An 18303-nucleotide genomic window follows, 5' to 3' on the forward strand; every position below is an offset into this window, starting at 1 on the left:
TCTCCTTCTATTAAATAAGTAATAATTTAAATAATGTACATATTTATTTTAACACAATCACTGGAGACAGATTTTTACATAAAGCCCAGCCTTCCTGTCTTGTCTCAAAATACTTTCACTGATGAACATGTTTAGATCTTTTGTTTTGTTTTGTTCTTTTCTTGTCTTCTCCGCTTCTGTGATTCTCATGTTATATATAGATATTATATTTCAACTTTTATATGTTTGTTTACCTTTGTATATTTACTGACTTTTGCCCCATTATAACACAAATGTCACAAAGCTTTTTTTCAATGACAAATGACAAAAATCAGTGACAAGTCTGCTGATAACTAATCAGAAGCAAGGATTTCAGTAGCTTATAACAAAAACTGTCATGTGTCACCGATGACAAGTTTTGTGAAACGGGTCCCTAGACCCAACCTTTCCTGGCCTCTCTTTAGTTCCTTCTTTAGGACAGTTTCACATCACGCATCTTCCATACCATTTCACTTTCTGTTCTCCTTAAGATACCTTCTTCTGTCTTCACATTCAAAGTTTCTGAACCATATACCATTCCTGTTCTAAGACGAGTCTTATAAATCTTGCCTTTTATTCTCATTGTAAACCTTTGAAATTCAATTTTTTTTTTCAACACTTTCAAGGGACTAACGAACATTGTTCAGATGAGAGGAAAATGTTGCTAAGGTAGTGACCTCAATGCTGTATGTACAATTGGAGATAATCTGAAAATTTGAGTGAAAAACGGACCATTTTTAGTGATAGAAATTGGGAAAAACTGATCTGATCGCGTCGTTAATTCTCCCAACTATATTATTACAATTTAATACATTTTAGGTGAATGTAAATCATCACAAAGCAATGAATTGGCTCTATATACCATTCCAGAAATTATAAGTGTAGAAATATTTTTAAAAGCCTGTTTTAGGTCTTAGTTTCATGGAAAAAAGGTTGGGAAAATTCAAATATGGTTGGGAAAATTCAAAAATGATTGGGAGAATGTACTGTTAATTAATTAAGGTGCTGCACAGTGACACCTTCAAAGAAAACCATAGATATCTATGGTTTGAGAATTTGGGGCGTTTTAGAGGGTTAGTACAGTAGAAGGAATATAATAAGTAACATTTCATTAAAAAAAATACGCAATTTGTTCATCAACCTTCAACAATGTTACGAAGTCACTCTGTTCTGTTCATCAGTTCATATAAAACACTTTTTAGTTCTGTTAAAGGGAGTGTAGCTTAGCAAATTCTGGTTAACGCCATCTAGGTCTTCTTTTGGACAACTACACGTACATGTAAGTGAATGGACTTGATTAATGGTAGTCGGCGCCTTAATCTCTACATGGTCTGCGTTTGAGTAGGTCGCTTAACTTGGCACCCATTAGAGGAAGAAGTGAAAAGAAGATTAAGCCTATCCAAGTTTAATCGCACAGCTCTACTGTTTGATTGTTTGTGATTTTCAGTTCCAATATTCGGGCAACCATCACCTGAAGTTCGAGCAGCAACGTGCCCAAATTTAATTTTTATATCGTATTTGGTGTATTCTAATGATGAATCAACATTTTTTTCTATGGTGGAAAAAAAAAATTATTTGCTCACTCACTTCATTGGCTTACAAAATTTAGACACAGGATGGTTGATATTTGGCCAAGAGACCCATATACATGTAGTTCACTACTCCAGGGTGCAAATGATTATGGGTACTCCGTGGGTGATCAAGAAAATATGATTACTTTCTTAACTTTTGCAATCTGTTCTTGCAATTTTTCTCCGGTGCTCCTGCTTCCTTTCATAAACATCGAGGGTGGAATTCCCTTCAGTTCTACTAGAGGGACTGGGAAATTGGTCATTTAGTACCACACTGACTTCATATTTGAACCTCTGTCCTTCCACTCTGGGGATCAATGCCATAAACCACAGAGCTAATATTGCACTGTCCAGTGTCCATCTCTTTGAATCCTTCATTTCATTCTATGTCATGTGTCGGATGCCTTCTTCTTCTGTTCTTCTTCTTCTGTTCTTCATATTTGAACCTCTGTCCTTCCACTAAGGAGATTAATGCCATAAACCACAGAGCCACATTGCACTGTCCAGTGTCCATCTCTTTGAATCCTTCATTTCATTCTATGTCATGTGCCGGATGCCTTGTTCTTGTGTCCTTTGCTATGATGACCACTTCTCTGATGACCGGTCGGGAGTGTCGGAAAGGAGAAGCGTACAAAGTCCACTTCTATGTCTACAGAGGAGTGCTTGTGAAATTTGTAGGACGAGGGCAAATCAAACCGCAACTCTGGAAAATGAAAGAAAAGAAAATAAAATATCAAAAGGACTCCTGCTCTTTGGAGTACTGCTGGACAATACTTCCAATACATGGAAGGAAACCTCACCCCCAAAGAATAAGTGTAGGTACGCTGAAAGATGAGATCTATTAATGCCTTCTGACAATTGTAATACAAAAGATAATAGCAGTTGAATGATATACTTCATCACCACACACATCTGGGGAGGAAGCATCCATAAATTTGAATACATTTTCTTGATTAACAACTTTGTATACATGTACATGTAATAATAATAATAATATGTCTTGTTTACCCAGGGTAGCCTCATCAGTATTCATACTGTTCTCCCTGAGGGCCCTGCAATCATATCATTACCCCGGACATCGGATTCAGGCTTACCCGCACACAATGTATGCACATTCTCCACTCCCTGGGGAGCATTCCAGCCAGGCATCATTTTTACATGCGCACACTTGCTAATCTAAGCACATTAGCTTTCGCATCCTACCAGGTACCCATGTAGTACATCATGTTATCAAAAAAATGGCGATGCCCATGTCATGCTAAGAAATTGTACATTGTACCTCTCTCTCTTGTACACTTTGGTGGGGAATCTTGTAGATTAATGGGCAAGAATACAATTAAAAATCTCTCAAAAATAATTTAAGTTATTTCATGGGATGAGGTTTCCTTAAGCTTGAAAAAAATAATAGCACCTCTACTACCTCACCTGCAACAACCTCGCAATCCACACCCCACTGCACAGCTTTCTTCTGAATATGCTGCAAGACAAACAAGATATATTGATATATATTGCACATTACATTATCATCTTCAAATTAATAATAAAGTACAGTGGAAACTCATTATAAAGAGATCTGATATAATGATGTATCTGTTATAACAAGGTGATTTTGCTGGTCTCGGCTCTATGATTGTTTGTTTTTTTACCCCGATTTAACACGATTCCTGATATCACAAAGTAATTTCCACGTTCCTCCAAAGGACCTCATTATAACAAGATTCCGCTGTACCCCCATATTAACTTAAGCTCAATATGAAACCTCCAACAAACTTCTCAATTTCTTATAGCTGTTGAATGAATAAATGCAATGAATTGCATGAATGCACTTAAAAAAAGAAGATTATCATTTTCAGGGCAGCTGACACAACATTTCCTTTACCAAGATAAATGACAATTATTTCTTTCCACCATATACCCCCCCCCCCCCCCACAAACAAGAGTCTTTCACATGAAGTATTCAAACTTTAATGGTATACATATACTAATTAGTAGTAATTGATAGATGCCTTCCACCATATACCCCCCCCCCCCCAAACAAGAGTCTTTCCCATGAAGTATTCAAACTTTAATGGTATACATATACTAATTAGTAGTAATTGATAGATGCCTTCCACCATATACCCCCCCCCCCCAAACAAGAGTCTTTCCCATGAAGTATTCAAACTTTAATGGTATACATATACTAATTAGTAGTAATTGATAGATGCCTTCCACCATATACCCCCCCCCCCCCCAAACAAGAGTCTTTCCCATGGAGTATTCAAACTTTAATGGTATATATATACTAATTAGTAGTAATTGATAGATGCCTTCCACCATATACCCCCCCCCCCCAAACAAGAGTCTTTCCCATGGAGTATTCAAACTTTAATGGTATATATATACTAATTAGTAGTAATTGATAGATGCCTTCCACCATATACCCCCCCCCCCCCCAAACAAGAGTCTTTCCCATGAAGTATTCAAACTTTGATGGTATACATATACTAATTAGTGGTAATTGATAGATGCCTTCCTATAGAAACATGAACAACTTTAACCCTTACTGTACTGGGGGGGGGGCTGGGAGACCCCCACCCCCTTCCTTGAAATTTTCGAAGATTGCGCCGCAACCGCTTGGAATTTTGAATTGTTGTTTCATGACTTTTTTCCCTCTAGTCTTACGCACATTTTGATACCATTTTCGTCGAAATCGGATATACCTGTAAGGTGTTACATAGTATGCGCATGTATTCATGTACAAGTAGAAATGTGAATACAGGTTTAGATGTATTGCTTCCTAAGTGGGAGATATGAATTCATATCAAATTGCTTTTATATGTTTCTCAAAGTAACTTAATGTATTCCAGAACAAGAGAATACATTAGAAATAAAACAATAGATATGATAAGAAATAAAAAAAAACAATAAAATACATGAGAAAATAAATATTTGAAAATTGCATCAAATTTGCATAAATTATCATTATTAATTACATCAAAATAACTATCTTGTGTTAGAAAAGAAGTTTCATATGAATAATGAGTTTCAACATTTAAAAAGTGGAGTCTGACAATTTTTGTACTGATTCTAGTTCCCTATATATATATATATATATATATTTCCAGATTTTATATTTATGAATGCGTAATTTGCGTATTCATAATTTATGCAAATTAACCTATGCATTTTCAAATATTATAAAAATAATGAAACCTCATAAATTTGAGATGAAGGAAACATTTATTCAATACATTTTCAAGTCTACTGACAAATATGTAGAGTTTTCTTTAAAATGCATAAATTAGCATTTTGCATAATTAATCAGGCTATAACAACAAAAATTTGCTTATTATGAAAAAAACTAATTATACCATCTTGTTCCTAAGGGTTAAAGGTAAAGACCAGTTATGGTCATGCGATTGCATTGTGAAAGAAACGTTGTGGAATCGATCAGAAAAGGTTGATCATCTAGCATCTGCAAGATTCTGGAATCATCAAAATGATAAGAAATTTGGCCCATTCTTCGTAAAGTTACAAGCACTATACACAGAAAGATGTATATGGGACTACCCTATATCTCTCACAGACCATGAGAGAAACAAATTTACCAAATATATGAATTAGTAGGCGGTTTCCCGGCAAATTTTTTATCATCATGTATTAGTCAAAACATATTCTTTCACATGATTGGTAATGAGAGCTTCCATTTCATTTTTTGAAATTGGGGCATTTCCAATACTGGTCTTTACTTTTAAGGGAAGAAGTGTATCACATTTTTGTGAATCTATCTGGCTCATCTTACCTGCCTTGTTGATGTTTTGTGTAAAGAATAGACAGACTTTGTCGCCATCTCCAAACCCAGCTGTACAAACTGCAAATCAATCCCTGGTAATACAGATATAATGCATTATGAGACAATGGAAACAATTTGGAGAACCACAGAGAGAAAAGAACTCATCGACCATAGATGTTCATGACTGCAACAACAACAACAACTTTTTATTTAACTTGATATATTTTATAACGGAGATGTAAAAAATGTATTTATAAGGTAAATAAAATGTTGAAAAAGACACAACCTATACAGTTAATTTACAGAGTCAAACCTATTGTTGTGTTGGGATCGGATTTTGAAGATGAGGAGCATAAATGAAGAGACTCTGTACTAGTTCTTGTTACAATTCAATAAGGATTTATTAAACGTAGATAAAAACAGTCTTGATACAATTACAATGTGCAGAATTGGAGATACAAATAATATGTCTCTCTGGTCTCCAATCTCCTTCTGTAGTTGAGAAAGCCCCTAGAGTGAGGCTTTCTCAACTACGAATACACAATCGCTTTTTTTAAAGCTGAAATGTGTTTGGCTTATAAAAGTACCATCCATATTTGAATATCGAGCCTGATATAGCTTGCGACACATTGAAACTGGATGCAAATTCATGTCAGACAAAACTGACATGTCCAGTGAGTTCAAAAGAGATTCTACAAACCTGCAGACTACCCCCCTATTCACACAGGGTAACATTCTTTAAAGCTGATTAGTTTAAAGAGCTTTTAACTAATCAGCTTTAGATACAACTTCATTCACACACAGACAATTTTGGTGCGGTCGTTCAAGATTCACTGCTCTTTAAACGCTCAGTAGGGCCATTGCACATTTACGAGCAGTGACTCGCTAGATACGATGAATTTTACCCCTGTGTGAAAAGGCTGTACGACTAACCTTTGTTGTGCTTTGTTCCAAAGGGTGGGTTCATGATGACCGTGTCAAACTTTTTGCTCCAAGGCCCTGCCTCCATCTTGGTAAGGTCAGACTGGACAGTGTCAATGCAAGGAAGCTCAAACTCTTCACAGTTCCTCTGACAGATCTCCAGAGCATCTTGGTCAATGTCAAACCCTATGCACAGACTGAAAAGGAATTGTTGTGACAGATAATCTCAATCCTTTAAAGGTAAAGACCATTTCTGGTCATGCGATTGCATTGTGAAAGAAACGTTGTGGTATCGATCAGAAAAGTTGATCATCTAGCATATAAGTATTGGTATGTACTGCAAGGTTCTGGAATCATCAAAATGATAAGAAATTTGGTCCAGTCTTGGTAAAGTTACAAGCACTGTACACAGAAAGATGTATATGGGACTACGCAACACGTGCACGATAGCTATTCGATCCAGATAGATATATAATAATTTACCAATATATCAATAGTAGGCAGTTTCCCGGCAAAATTTGTATCATCACGTATTAGTCAAAACATATTCTTTCATATGATTGGTAATGAGAGCTTCCATTTCATTTTTTGTGAGGGGGGCGTTTCTAAAACTGGTCTATACCTTTAACCCTGACAAGCAACTTTGCTTTTGTTTTTCACCCTTCGCAGACTGGTTTATCATCTTATTTTTCCCTTTTGTCACTCACTTGTCTTCTTGTTATGTATGTATTCCTTTGTATTTTATAAAGTACACTATTTTGTATTTGCATGTTGTTGTTTTTTTTACCGAAATGTGGAAAATAAATGAAATGAAAAGAAAGACCAAGAAAAAAATATCTGATCTTAAAGGTAAAGACCAGTATTGGGAACGACCCAATTTAAAAAAAATGAAATGGAAGCTCTTATTACCAATCATGTGAAAGAATATGTTTGGACTAATACATAATTATAACATTTTTGCCGTGAAACCGGCTAGGCGCCTACTAATTGATATATTTGGTAAATTTGATTATCTATTGTTATGTGATAGATAAAACGCACGTGTCGCGCACGTGTGCGTAGTCCCATATACATCTTTCTGTGTACGGTACTTGTAACTTTACCAAGACTGGGCCAAATTTCTTATCATTTTGATGATTGCAGAACCTTGCAGTACACACCAATACTTATATGGTAGATGATCAACCTTTTCTGATCAATTCCACAACGTTTCTTTCACAATGCAATCGCATGACCAGAACTGATCTTTATCTTTACGTAATTAAAGTGGTAATGAAGCCATTCTTTTTTTTACTGTTACATTACTTCAATAAAGAGAGTTCAATGAATCTGATATTAACAATGAAGATGAAGCAAACATGAAAAAAGGGGTTGTGATTATTGGGGTATGTACATTTTTAATTCAGCTTTGCTAATTAGTCTGCATAACTATTTATTCCTTTTCCTGCTATTTTTCAAATTTTCTATTCTCAAAATGATGTTAGTGTAGTAATCCAGAATTTATGGATTAAAAAAGAAAGAAAGAGAGACATTTAAACACCAACAGTACAAATAATGTACCAGTTCAGTGTAAATAGCCCAACATTTATAAGTTTAATCACAAAAATAAGACGAATCTTACCCTGCATCAAGCATTGCAGCTCCAATGCTCAACATCCCACAGCCACAACCAAGATCTGCTATCAGATGACCACTAATATCTCCATAGCTTGCCTCAATAGTATGCAGCATTCGAGCTGGAAGATGAATGAAAGACAAGATACATGTAGATCTAGAACATGTTCCAAGAACGAGAGCCGTTCATATGTACGCAAGTCATAAGGATTATAAAGATTAGTGCAAGTTATCCACATTTGAATGAATGGATAAACCACTCCAGCAAAGCATAGAGAGTCAATGCTAATGTGTATTGACCTCTAGCACTGCATACTTGCTGTGAGGCAGGTATTATACACAAATATACACATCACACAATATTGCATAGACTGCACACAATAGGACCGATTGGGCTGATCGGCAAATTCGACACTAGACTTACAATTTGAATTTTTAAATTATTCTTTTTAACATCAGTAAGTTGGAAAAAATGTATTTTACTGCTATTTAAGTGTCATCAATTATCACTAAAGTACCAATTTTTAGTGAAATCAGTTGAGTTTTGGTGGTGTTTGAAATGTTGAGAATCAAAAGCACAGCTTTTACTGTAGCCAGGATAGTAATGCACGTATCTGGGGATAAACCTGTGTTTTTAACTGTCATACTGACTAACTAGTAAATCTCTCTTTTATAGTTATGCACGTTCCCATGTACGTTCTATCTCTTTACATATTTAAAGAATTTGCGCATATATTCTGTTATTTTAGTCATGTTTGATTGGTAAATTGTACTGTTTTTCTCTGTAAAGGAAACTTTGTCATTTTCTTTGTTATTTCTTTCTGATTGCTTCCCCTTTGTCTTCTTATTTTCATCATCATTCATCTTCTCCATGTCTTCACAGTTCCAGCTGTTCCATTCTTCTCATACCACTCCCTCTCTCTCTCTCTCTCTCTCTCTCTCTCATCTTCGGCATTTCTCCCTGTTTTTCTTTCTAACCCTCTTTCTTTAAATCGTTTTCTCCCTGACACTTTCTCTCTCTAACTAAGTTTCAGTAGACCTAGATCTAGATCTAGATCTTTATTTTATTGGTTAATCATGTTTCTATGATAAATCCTCATATATTACGGTTCGAAATCAAACAAATCTTCAGTATTTACTTGTCATAAACTCAATTAATCAGCCTCAGTTTCTATTTAAAATATGAATAGGCCCTATTCCTCACTTAACAATGATTGCAAAAAAAATAATAATGACAATCAAGGCCACACAAATTTGAGTGGTTGGGACTAAGCTACACTAAACATGGAAAGGGCGAGGACATGATTTACTTGATTCAACGATACCTGCAATATGTGGCCTAGTTGGATACTGCTCGAGCCATATCTTTGGTTCTTCAAATATATCAACTTGCTGGAGAAAACTTTCAAATTCCTTCAATTTCATTGTTATTCGTGCCTCTCAGCTCTGATTTACAGTTTCAATGCAGCAGCCGCCTCAATACTTGCTCATTGTGAACAATAGAGGGCTAGGAATAATTTTGGTCAAGGCATGAATGTAGATATATGCGACATAATTTATAGGCCTAATATATATTTATATCCCGCATATAAGAATCTTGCAATCAGCTGATTGGTCTAAACGAGGTCACATGATAGATAAGTACTATCTCCCTGCGATAGGACTTTTGTAAATGAGATATGTTTTAAAAAACATATGCGAGTAATCGTATTTTAGCACAGCAGCTCAATCACAATGTATCCCATGGTCGGTATTATGAAAATTGTTCGTGTCTGTTTGTACCTGACTGCTATATAAGAAAGCATGCTTGTTAATGAATTAAGCATGCAGCCATGCATGCAGGGGACCGACGGCTGTTAATCCTATCCGATGGATTTGCCAATACATTATGTAATGATATTTCTTTAGATTAACCCAGCAGCAACGAAACCTCAATATTGGATAAAGATTTATTTATATCCTCTGAGCGAGAAACGTTTAGGCCTATTTTGCCTTTAAATGGTCTGCCTGAAAAGTTGCTAGCTTTAAATCAAATCTAGATAATTACGTAGATAAAATGAAGAGTGAACAGAGTGCAATAAATGAAAGACCAACGTCCCAGTTGAGTGTGGATGGTTTTTGTACACTTCTTTGTCATTCTTTTGTAAATGCTGCCCTAGAAGTTGGGGTCTGTGACAAGAAGTTCGAAGAAAAAATTTAAAGGAAACAATTGGTATACAAGTAAATAAACCATGGTTCGATAATGAATCTAAACAGGAAAGGGATTCGTATTTTAGTTTCAAGAATAAATTGAAGCGTAAAAAGAAGGGTGAGCCATCTAATAAAATAGAAGAAATTAATGTCGAAATTTGTAAAGCAGCGAGGGAATACAAAAAGTTGCTTCGTAGAAAAATGATTTATGACAGCAAATCTCTAAATCTCAGATCAACATAAAATACGAATCCAAAGGGGTATTGGAAAATTTGAGTTGTAACTCTGGAACTGAGCAAAACAATAACAAGGACTCACTTAATAATTTTGTACTTCATTTTCGTCATTTGAATGTTCAGTGCTCAAGATGAAACAGGTGCAGTACACCAAACTGAAATGGTGTCAGACTTGGACAACTATTGAGGAGGTTATTTCGATGATTAAGAAATTGAGAAATAATAAGGCATGCGGTATTGATCAAATAGGTAATGAATTTTAGAAAAACGTAACCGGTAAGGTTCTGGAAGTGATAACAATTGTTTTAATATAATTCTAGAAAGTGGAATAGTGCCTCATGATTGGTGTGTAAGTTGATTGTTCAAATATTCAAAAACAAAGAGTCGGACAAAGATCCAGACAACTATCGTGGTATTAGCCTTTTAAGCTGTTTAGGAAAGTTCAGCGGCGGATTCAGGAGGGCACAGGGGGCACGTGCCCCCCCCCCCCCCCCCCGGTAAAAAAAAAAAGAGTGTGAAAGGGGGAAGAGGAAAAAGAAGAAAGAGAGAGGAGATAAAAGGCGGAATAAGAAAAAAGGGCGGAAAGACGGAGGAGAGCAAGGGAGGGAAAGTAAAATAATGAGAAGGGAAAAGATAGAAAGCGGGTGATATTATAAAAAAGGTGTTGTGTTTTTTTTTACCGGGAAAGGGGCGGAGGGGGCACGCAATTTTGCAGTGTGCATAGTATAGGGTCCCTCCTGCCAGGCGTGTACCCCCTCCCCCCCCCCCCCCCACTAACAAAAAAAAAAGCACAAGAAGAAGAAGAAAAAAAGATGGAAAAGGGGGAAGAGAGCATTTTTGTGAGTTAAAGGAGAAAGGAAACAAATGAAAGAAAATTAAACAACGATAAAAAAAAGAGGTGCGAAAGCATGAGGAATTGCATTTCTTTTAAAAGAATAATGGGATAATGACCAGGGTCGTTGCTAAAGGGGGCGTGGAGTGCGACACCCCGCCCCCCCCCCACCTGTCACGATATTGGCGGTAAAATTGCGCTGCTGTCGGGGAAAATGAGGAAAAGGGGGAGGGCCATCATGACCATAAGAGGTAAATGGAAATAAAAAGAAAAAAAGAAAAGGAAAAGAAAGGGAAGAAAGGAAAGAAAAGAGAAGAAAGAAAAAGAGGAAGGAGAGGAAAAGAAAGAAAAAAAAGAAGAAAAAAGGGAAAAAAGAAGAGAAAAGGGAAAAAAGGAAGAGAAAAGGGAAAAAAGAAACGGGGGATGAAGGAAAAGGGACAGAGAGGGGGTATTAAGAGCCTAAGAGAAGAGGGGTGGAAGTGAGAGAGAGAGAGAGAGAGGGGGGAATGTTGGGTGGAGTCACCACGTCGAGGGGGCAAAAGAAATACGCACAGACATAATCATGTTGCTGTATAGGGTTCGCTGTGTCGGTATTCTTGCTCGATCCTCGTGTACTGTATCAATGCAGAAGTTTGAATTCGGTAAAACGTCAAAGCTTCCGCCCCTTCGGAGGGGGGAAACTACTTTCAGACAAGGATTATAGTTTATAGGGTTAAATATGTAGACGTTGGGACATTGGCATTAATATATTTGTCGGTGATTGGTGGCTAGTTTTGTCGGTAATTGGTGGCCTCTACACCCCGCCCCCACTGAAAAAGGTCTAGCGACGCCCCTGATAACAACACAGTTTATACACTCGAGATAATGTTTTACTACTGGTGAATCGCCAGACCACCGGCTTTGTGCATTGTGCAGCAACGAAGCATTATACAACGTCTCTCGACGTGACAGATCACTTTTCTCTAACTTCTAACCAATCAGAAGGCCTCGTTTTTCCAGTAAGGGCCGGTGCACATTAATGCGCCAAATATGGTTCTCAAATTGCAAATAATCCCTACTCTTGGAGGGGGTAGCTAGGAGAGAGCAATTTTACACCACGTTACTCCAGGAAGTGCCTAAAAATGCTCCTACTGTGGTTCTAAAGTTGCTATGCTTCACACTCACGGAGGGGGTTCTGACCCCCCCCCCCCCTCTAAACCCACCCCCGCTTGGTTGCTCCGCTCCCTCGCCGCTGACGCCTCGCTCCATTATTTGTTTAATATTTCACCAAATGCGATATTGTGCCCCCCCCCCCCCCCCGGTAGGAAATTCCTGGATCCGCCACTGAAGTTGTTTACTTCATTATTGAATCATAGGATTACTTTATATTTTGAAAATGAATCTGTACTTGGAGAAGAACAGGCAGGTTTTGCTAAGGTTATTCCACAATGGATCATGCACTTGTGTTGAAATCTTTACTGGATATTTGTTTGTCAAAGGGAAGGAGGATTTATTGCGCCTTAGTGGATTTTAGAAAGCCTTCGATAATAGATAGATCGAGCATCCCTTTGGTATAAATGATTATTGTCAGGAGTAAACGGCAATGTATTTAAAGACATTAAGAATATGTATGCCTCTGCTTAGTCGTGTGTTACGACATGTGGTCAAACCTTTGAAACATTTGCTTTTAATATTGGGGGTAAGGCAGGGTAATAATTTATCCCCCCTTATTTTTCGCCATTTATCTTTATGATTTTGTTGGATATATTCGAACCACAATTGAAGGTTTACGGTATTTATATGACGGGGTATGTTTTGATGTTCTTGATAAAGTTTCTGATGAAGACTTATTTATTAATTTATATTCATTGCTATATGCAGATGATACTCTTATCTTTGCTGAAAATCCAGAGGAACTCTAAATGGCTTTAGATGCTCTGTCTAACTACTGTGAAAAATGGAAATTGCGCGTGAATAATGAAAAAACAAATTGTAGAATGGTAGGTTTTGGGCTAAAAGTAGTTAAGGAAGACATTGTAAATATTCATTTAGATTCTATAATCTTTTAAAAATTACTTATGGAAAGAGGTACCCCGTCTCAATTATCTAAATGGTTGTCATTGTGTAGAAAATAGATTAAATAAATGTGTGGCAAAGGCAAGGGGATGGATTCAGTACATGGATTATTTATGCTCTTAAGCTCAGGTTGACTAACATGTCAAAGCAAGAAATACATATTGTCAAATGTTTGGTCAAATCGCATTATTAAGAACGAAATTTTATTTGAACAGTACTTGTTAAAGTTGAATAGAAGAGGGTGCAATCACTTTGTGCCGATTCCGATGCAGGTTACATCGCCTACCAATTAATAATGGAAGGTTTGAAAGTAGTCCCGAAGAAAATAAAATTGAATGTCCCTGTTAAAATTTAAAGGTTTTTGGAGATGAATTTCATTATATTTTTTTTCTGCCCTTTTTTCAAGAAAGAAAGGCAGTTATACTTAGATTGACGGTTTGTTGTGAGTAACCCTAACACATTTCACATGGACAAATTGTTTAAAAGATCTAGTGTCAAACAATTAAGAAAACTCGTAAAATTCATAACAGTAATGATACAATCTTTTCGGTGGATTCTAAGGCTGAAAGTCATGGTCTATATTTTTGTTAATAAAAGTGTAGTTATACTCGTACTGGTAGACAAACCAAACCATGTGATATTTTAGACTTATAACTCTAAACTGTATATTGTATACTTAGTCTTTAGCTCATGTTTATTGTGTTTTAGAAATATTAAAATGTATAATACCGATTGTAGCATATCTATTTCTCTCTAAAAGAAAGAGTGAATTTTCACTCTGTTTTTACTTTCTTGTGAGTGACGTCAGGGATCACTTGTTTAGGAGTGAATATCAATTCAGATTTGCGAGTGCTCTCTAAGAAGAAATTAAGAGGACATCTTTTTTTTCTTTTTTTTTGTGTTTCATAATTTGAAATTTGGTCGATCGGTATGGGGGGGGGGGGGGGTTAAGGTCTGTCATTTTGGGTCACCAATTACCACAATTTTTTTTTTCTCTCTCTTTTTTTTGTTATTATATAAAAAAAATTAAAAAAGAAAGAAAGAAACGTTATAATTTTGTACTTTCTAATCTTCATTTGTGGCTGTCGGCTGTGTGACAACTTTGTAAGCGAAGCATATAATGATATACAGTAAATATATCATACCAACAAAATGTGCAGGGGTTGCTGTGCCCCCCCCCCCTGGAAAAATTCCGGGGGTGCTGCAGCACCCCCAGCACCCCCGCTTCCCAGGGCCATGGAGAAACTCTCCTTTTTCATGTTTTTGGAAGACTTTTGAGAATCTGTGCTGTTTTTATATCAAAAATCGAAGTTTCAAGTTGCTCCGATTTCCACGTACACGATGGCGTCTCCGTCAGGCAGCACCAAGCAGGAAACCAGCGGAACGCTGAGCACGGCTTTCTGTTGAATACTGTCTAGACGGCTCTAGTTTTTCTAAATTCCAACAGTTCTTTTTTAAACTCGCCCAAAGACAATATTACGGACTTTACCCTGATTCTATAATTTTATATCCAATATTTCATTGCAAAAATAATTGTATTAAATATCTTTATTCGTGGTGAATTACCGGACAACCCTAAATGAATATCTATACCCAGTCGACAGACCTTATTTCCTTACCTCAAACTTAGCTACTACATTATGCCATAACCTTTGAACATGTGCACACTCCCAGAACAAGTGTAAATATGTTTCAATCTTTTGCTTACAAAATGAGTACAAGTTATCTTCAACAAAGCCGAATCTGAATAAGTGTTCTCTAGTATATATTGCTCCATGAAGCAGTTTATACTGAATTTATCTTAGTCCGTCAACAAGAGTAACTTTCCTAGGTCAATATCTCCCTAAATACCTCATTTTAAAAATCTGAAAATCCCCGTCCATCATAAATCTTCAAAACACATAAATTTTATAACTTCTTTATAAAATATTCATAAACCTTCCTCGACAATAAATCTCTTAGGAGCTTCACAGTACTGTTAAACTGCATTAAAATATCATACTCTTTTACATCCATTATACTCCAGTTATCCTTTTTTCCGCTTCTTAAAATAGCTTCCCCAATATTCCATACATCAACAATTTTGTTTCCTTTTAACCCCAAATGTTGACAATTAGATATTGACCGCATGCCATTTTCAGCAAAAATATCTTGATCTGAAATTGTATTGCGTGTAAACATGCAACTCCTCATCAACAATCAACAATTTTCATTTACAATAAGAAATTTTGTATTGTTAAAATTAATTGGATTATTCTTTTCTTCAAAATTCCTACAACTTTTTTTGCAATGGCTAGATAAGTGCAGTGACCCGTATGGGTGAAAAACCTTAAATCACATCCAGACACATCAAAACCAATCACACACACCCAAGAACCCCGCCCTCAAAACCACTGACACACACCCAAGAACCCCGCCCTCAAAACCACCGACACACACCCAAGAACCCCGCCCTCAAAACCACTGACACACACCCAAGAACCCCGCCCTCAAAACCACAGACACACACCCAAGAACCGTGCCCTCAAAACCACCGACACACACCCAAGAACCCCGCCCTCAAAACCACCGACACGCACCCAAGAACCCCGCCCTCAAAACCACCGACACACACCCAAGAACCCCGCCCTCAAAACCACCGACACACACGCAAGAACCCCGCCTTCAAAACCACCGACACACACCCAAGAACCCCGCCCTCAAAACCACCGACACACACCCAAGAACCCCGCCCTCAAAACCACTGACACACACCCAAGAACCCCGCCCTCAAAACCACCGACACACACCCAAGAACCCCGCCTTCCCAACCACCGACACACACCCAAGAACCGTGCCCTCAAAACCACCGACACACACCCAAGAACCCCGCCCTCAAAACCACCGACACACACCCAAGAACCCCGCCCTCAAAACCACCGACACACACCCAAGAACCCCGCTTTCAAAACCACCGACACACACCCAAGAACCCCGCCCTCAAAACCACCGACACACACCCAAGAACCCCGCCCTTAAAACCACCGACACACACCCAAGAACCCCGCCGTCAAAACCACTGACACACATGAATTGCACTGTCAATCCAATCTTCTTTATACAGATAGTTCATGAAAAAAAATGAAACCCTGGTTCAATGCTTAATGTGTAATAAAAGTACATTCGTGTAGATCTTTGAAAAGCTCCGACAGCCTACTGTGTTTTTATCGTTCATGTTTCGTTTGTTTTAATTTGCCATCTTGATAAGTAAAAACTGGCCAAAGATATCTGAACCCCTGTTACTTTTGTTGTTTGATTTTATAACACAATATATAAGTCTGAACTGACCCCTTTTGTAACAAAAATTGTTGGTTCATGCCAATTACAGTACCTCGAACCAAGGTTTGGTTGATCTCTCCTAAAAATCATGAAAGCATTCATACAAAATGAGAGTAACTCCTGAACATCACTCAACCCAAACCATCAATTAAAGATAATTTTAACATTTTTATGTAATGGCTAGATAAGTGCAGTGACCCATATGGGTGAAAAACTTCAAATGAAAGATTACATTTTCAACTACCACAATGTGAACAGGGCATTTCTTTCTTCTTCTTTTTTACTATACAGGTGTACTTTACTCTAGCATGATGTAAACAAAAATAAGCATCACAATTTGATTTGCACATTCTTTTTTCTTCTTTTCCTTTAATTCTTTTTCATTCCTATGTTACATATATACAATTATACATATATTTGGACTATCATTTCAAAGAGTGTAATTTAAGCTTTACTTAAACACAAAACCACACATTCTCTATTTATTACATAGAAATGTACAGGTATAATACCACAAATTTGTCCCAGGCAAATTCAAACTTAAAATTCAGTCAATAATTGTTGAAAGTGCACTTGCAACAATTCTGCATGAAAGAAAATGATGTATCTTATGGAATGAATTTATGGATGTATAGGTATAAGGTATATACAAATAAAGTTAAGTGTAAAATAGATTTTCATTCAAGAACAATATACAGTGAATATAATTCAGAGAGGGTCTGCATAAAAAATAGTTTATACAGTCAAGTAAATACAGCATTACATACAGTGCGTTAAAAAAAAGTGTACCCAACTTTGACAGATTCCCATTTAATAGTTATAACCTGTGTGACCTTGAATTATATTTCATTTTAAATAGTAACTAATATTCGGTCCAATGAAACCTTATTCATAACTCTGCTGTCAGGGATGACTGAGCAGCTGCCATCTCTAAAAGTTTGGGCTGAAGCAATGAATGTGGGTCAGAAGCCCCTAGGTACAGTTATTCTAGTATAAATCTATTTGTTGACTTATTCGAATTGTTTTGTGAATTTGAAGATGTGACAATGTCAACTCAGAATCAAGAAAAGGCTAACTTACAAGCGTAAGTTCAGTTTTGATAAATTCTTTGGTATGATCACATACATTTTCTTCTCTTGCATGATCACTTGATTAAGGTTAGCCTTGTCATCGAGTCATTCAAAAATGGACAATGTTTACTTGAGATTCTGGGTGGTATTCTCGAAAGCGTACTAACATATAAACATGTTTTTGAATAATTTATTCTGTCTCTCAATTAAAATAAAATGTAATAACACAATTAATTAACAACAATATAACTATGATATAATTATGTTATCATGGTAATTTAGGGACATATCAAATTATTCAAAAATATATTCATATGGACACTTGGCATTCCATACTTAGTCGGTGGATTAAACCATGGACTAAAGTTAGTCCGCTTTCGAGAATACCGCCCTCTATCTTTTGTCATGACGGTCTATTGTCACTATCTTTGGTAGATATGAACATGTCTTCTTTCTTGCATTTACTGAATATGTGAGGTTAGTAAACCTCTCAACTTTCATGTGCTATTCGAGACAAAAACCTCATATACCTTACACACCTTATGCATGTAAAATAGTGCACTGGACAATGAGCAGAGAAATATCAGATATCGAGACAAGAAATTAGTAGACTGTTAAAATTAATTGAAGTTTATCCTTTGGATTGAACCTAGGTCCTTTAAAAGCTTAGATACATTGGATCACTTTATTCAATAAAGCATCA

General features: G+C 36.7%; 2 protein-coding genes across 2 annotated transcripts; one reads left to right on the forward strand and one right to left on the reverse strand.

Moving 5' to 3' along the window:
- Nucleotides 1–567: 567 nt before the first annotated feature.
- On the reverse strand, nucleotides 568–9381 carry LOC115918785 (methyltransferase-like protein 5). Its single transcript, XM_030990459.1, has 6 exons — nucleotides 9225–9381; nucleotides 7907–8021; nucleotides 6298–6482; nucleotides 5374–5456; nucleotides 3015–3066; nucleotides 568–2292 (listed from the first exon to the last, which is right to left on the reverse strand). Exons 1-6 carry the CDS (start codon nucleotides 9322–9324, stop codon nucleotides 2132–2134), a joined length of 696 nt encoding a protein of 231 aa, XP_030846319.1. The 5' UTR covers nucleotides 9325–9381; the 3' UTR covers nucleotides 568–2131.
- A 5172-nt stretch (nucleotides 9382–14553) lies between these two features.
- Nucleotides 14554–16230, forward strand: LOC115925832 (extensin-like). The gene is made up of 2 exons (XM_030989822.1): nucleotides 14554–14597; nucleotides 15714–16230. The coding sequence occupies exons 1-2, from the start codon at nucleotides 14554–14556 to the stop codon at nucleotides 16228–16230; spliced, it is 561 nt and encodes a 186-aa protein (XP_030845682.1).
- Nucleotides 16231–18303: the final 2073 nt, after the last annotated feature.

This window comes from Strongylocentrotus purpuratus, unplaced genomic scaffold (genome assembly GCF_000002235.5).
Source record: "Strongylocentrotus purpuratus isolate Spur 01 unplaced genomic scaffold, Spur_5.0 spur5_scaffold_19, whole genome shotgun sequence".
NCBI classification, from domain to species: Eukaryota; Metazoa; Echinodermata; class Echinoidea; order Camarodonta; family Strongylocentrotidae; genus Strongylocentrotus; species Strongylocentrotus purpuratus.

Bases quoted from the DNA above. Each gene is read 5' to 3' on its own strand.
- LOC115918785 (XM_030990459.1), bottom strand. From the start codon at position 9,324: ATGAAATTGAAGGAATTTGAAAGTTTTCTCCAGCAAGTTGATATATTT. The intron at 5,457-6,297 runs GTTAGTCGTACA...CTGTATTACCAG, and splicing joins TGGAACAAAGCACAACAAAG to GGATTGATTTGCAGTTTGTA. The intron at 2,293-3,014 runs GTGAGGTAGTAG...TTCATTTTCCAG, and splicing joins GGATTGCGAGGTTGTTGCAG to AGTTGCGGTTTGATTTGCCC.
- LOC115925832 (XM_030989822.1), top strand. From the start codon at position 14,554: ATGGCGTCTCCGTCAGGCAGCACCAAGCAGGAAACCAGCGGAAC. The intron at 14,598-15,713 runs GCTGAGCACGGC...TCAAAACCACAG, and splicing joins AAGCAGGAAACCAGCGGAAC to ACACACACCCAAGAACCGTG.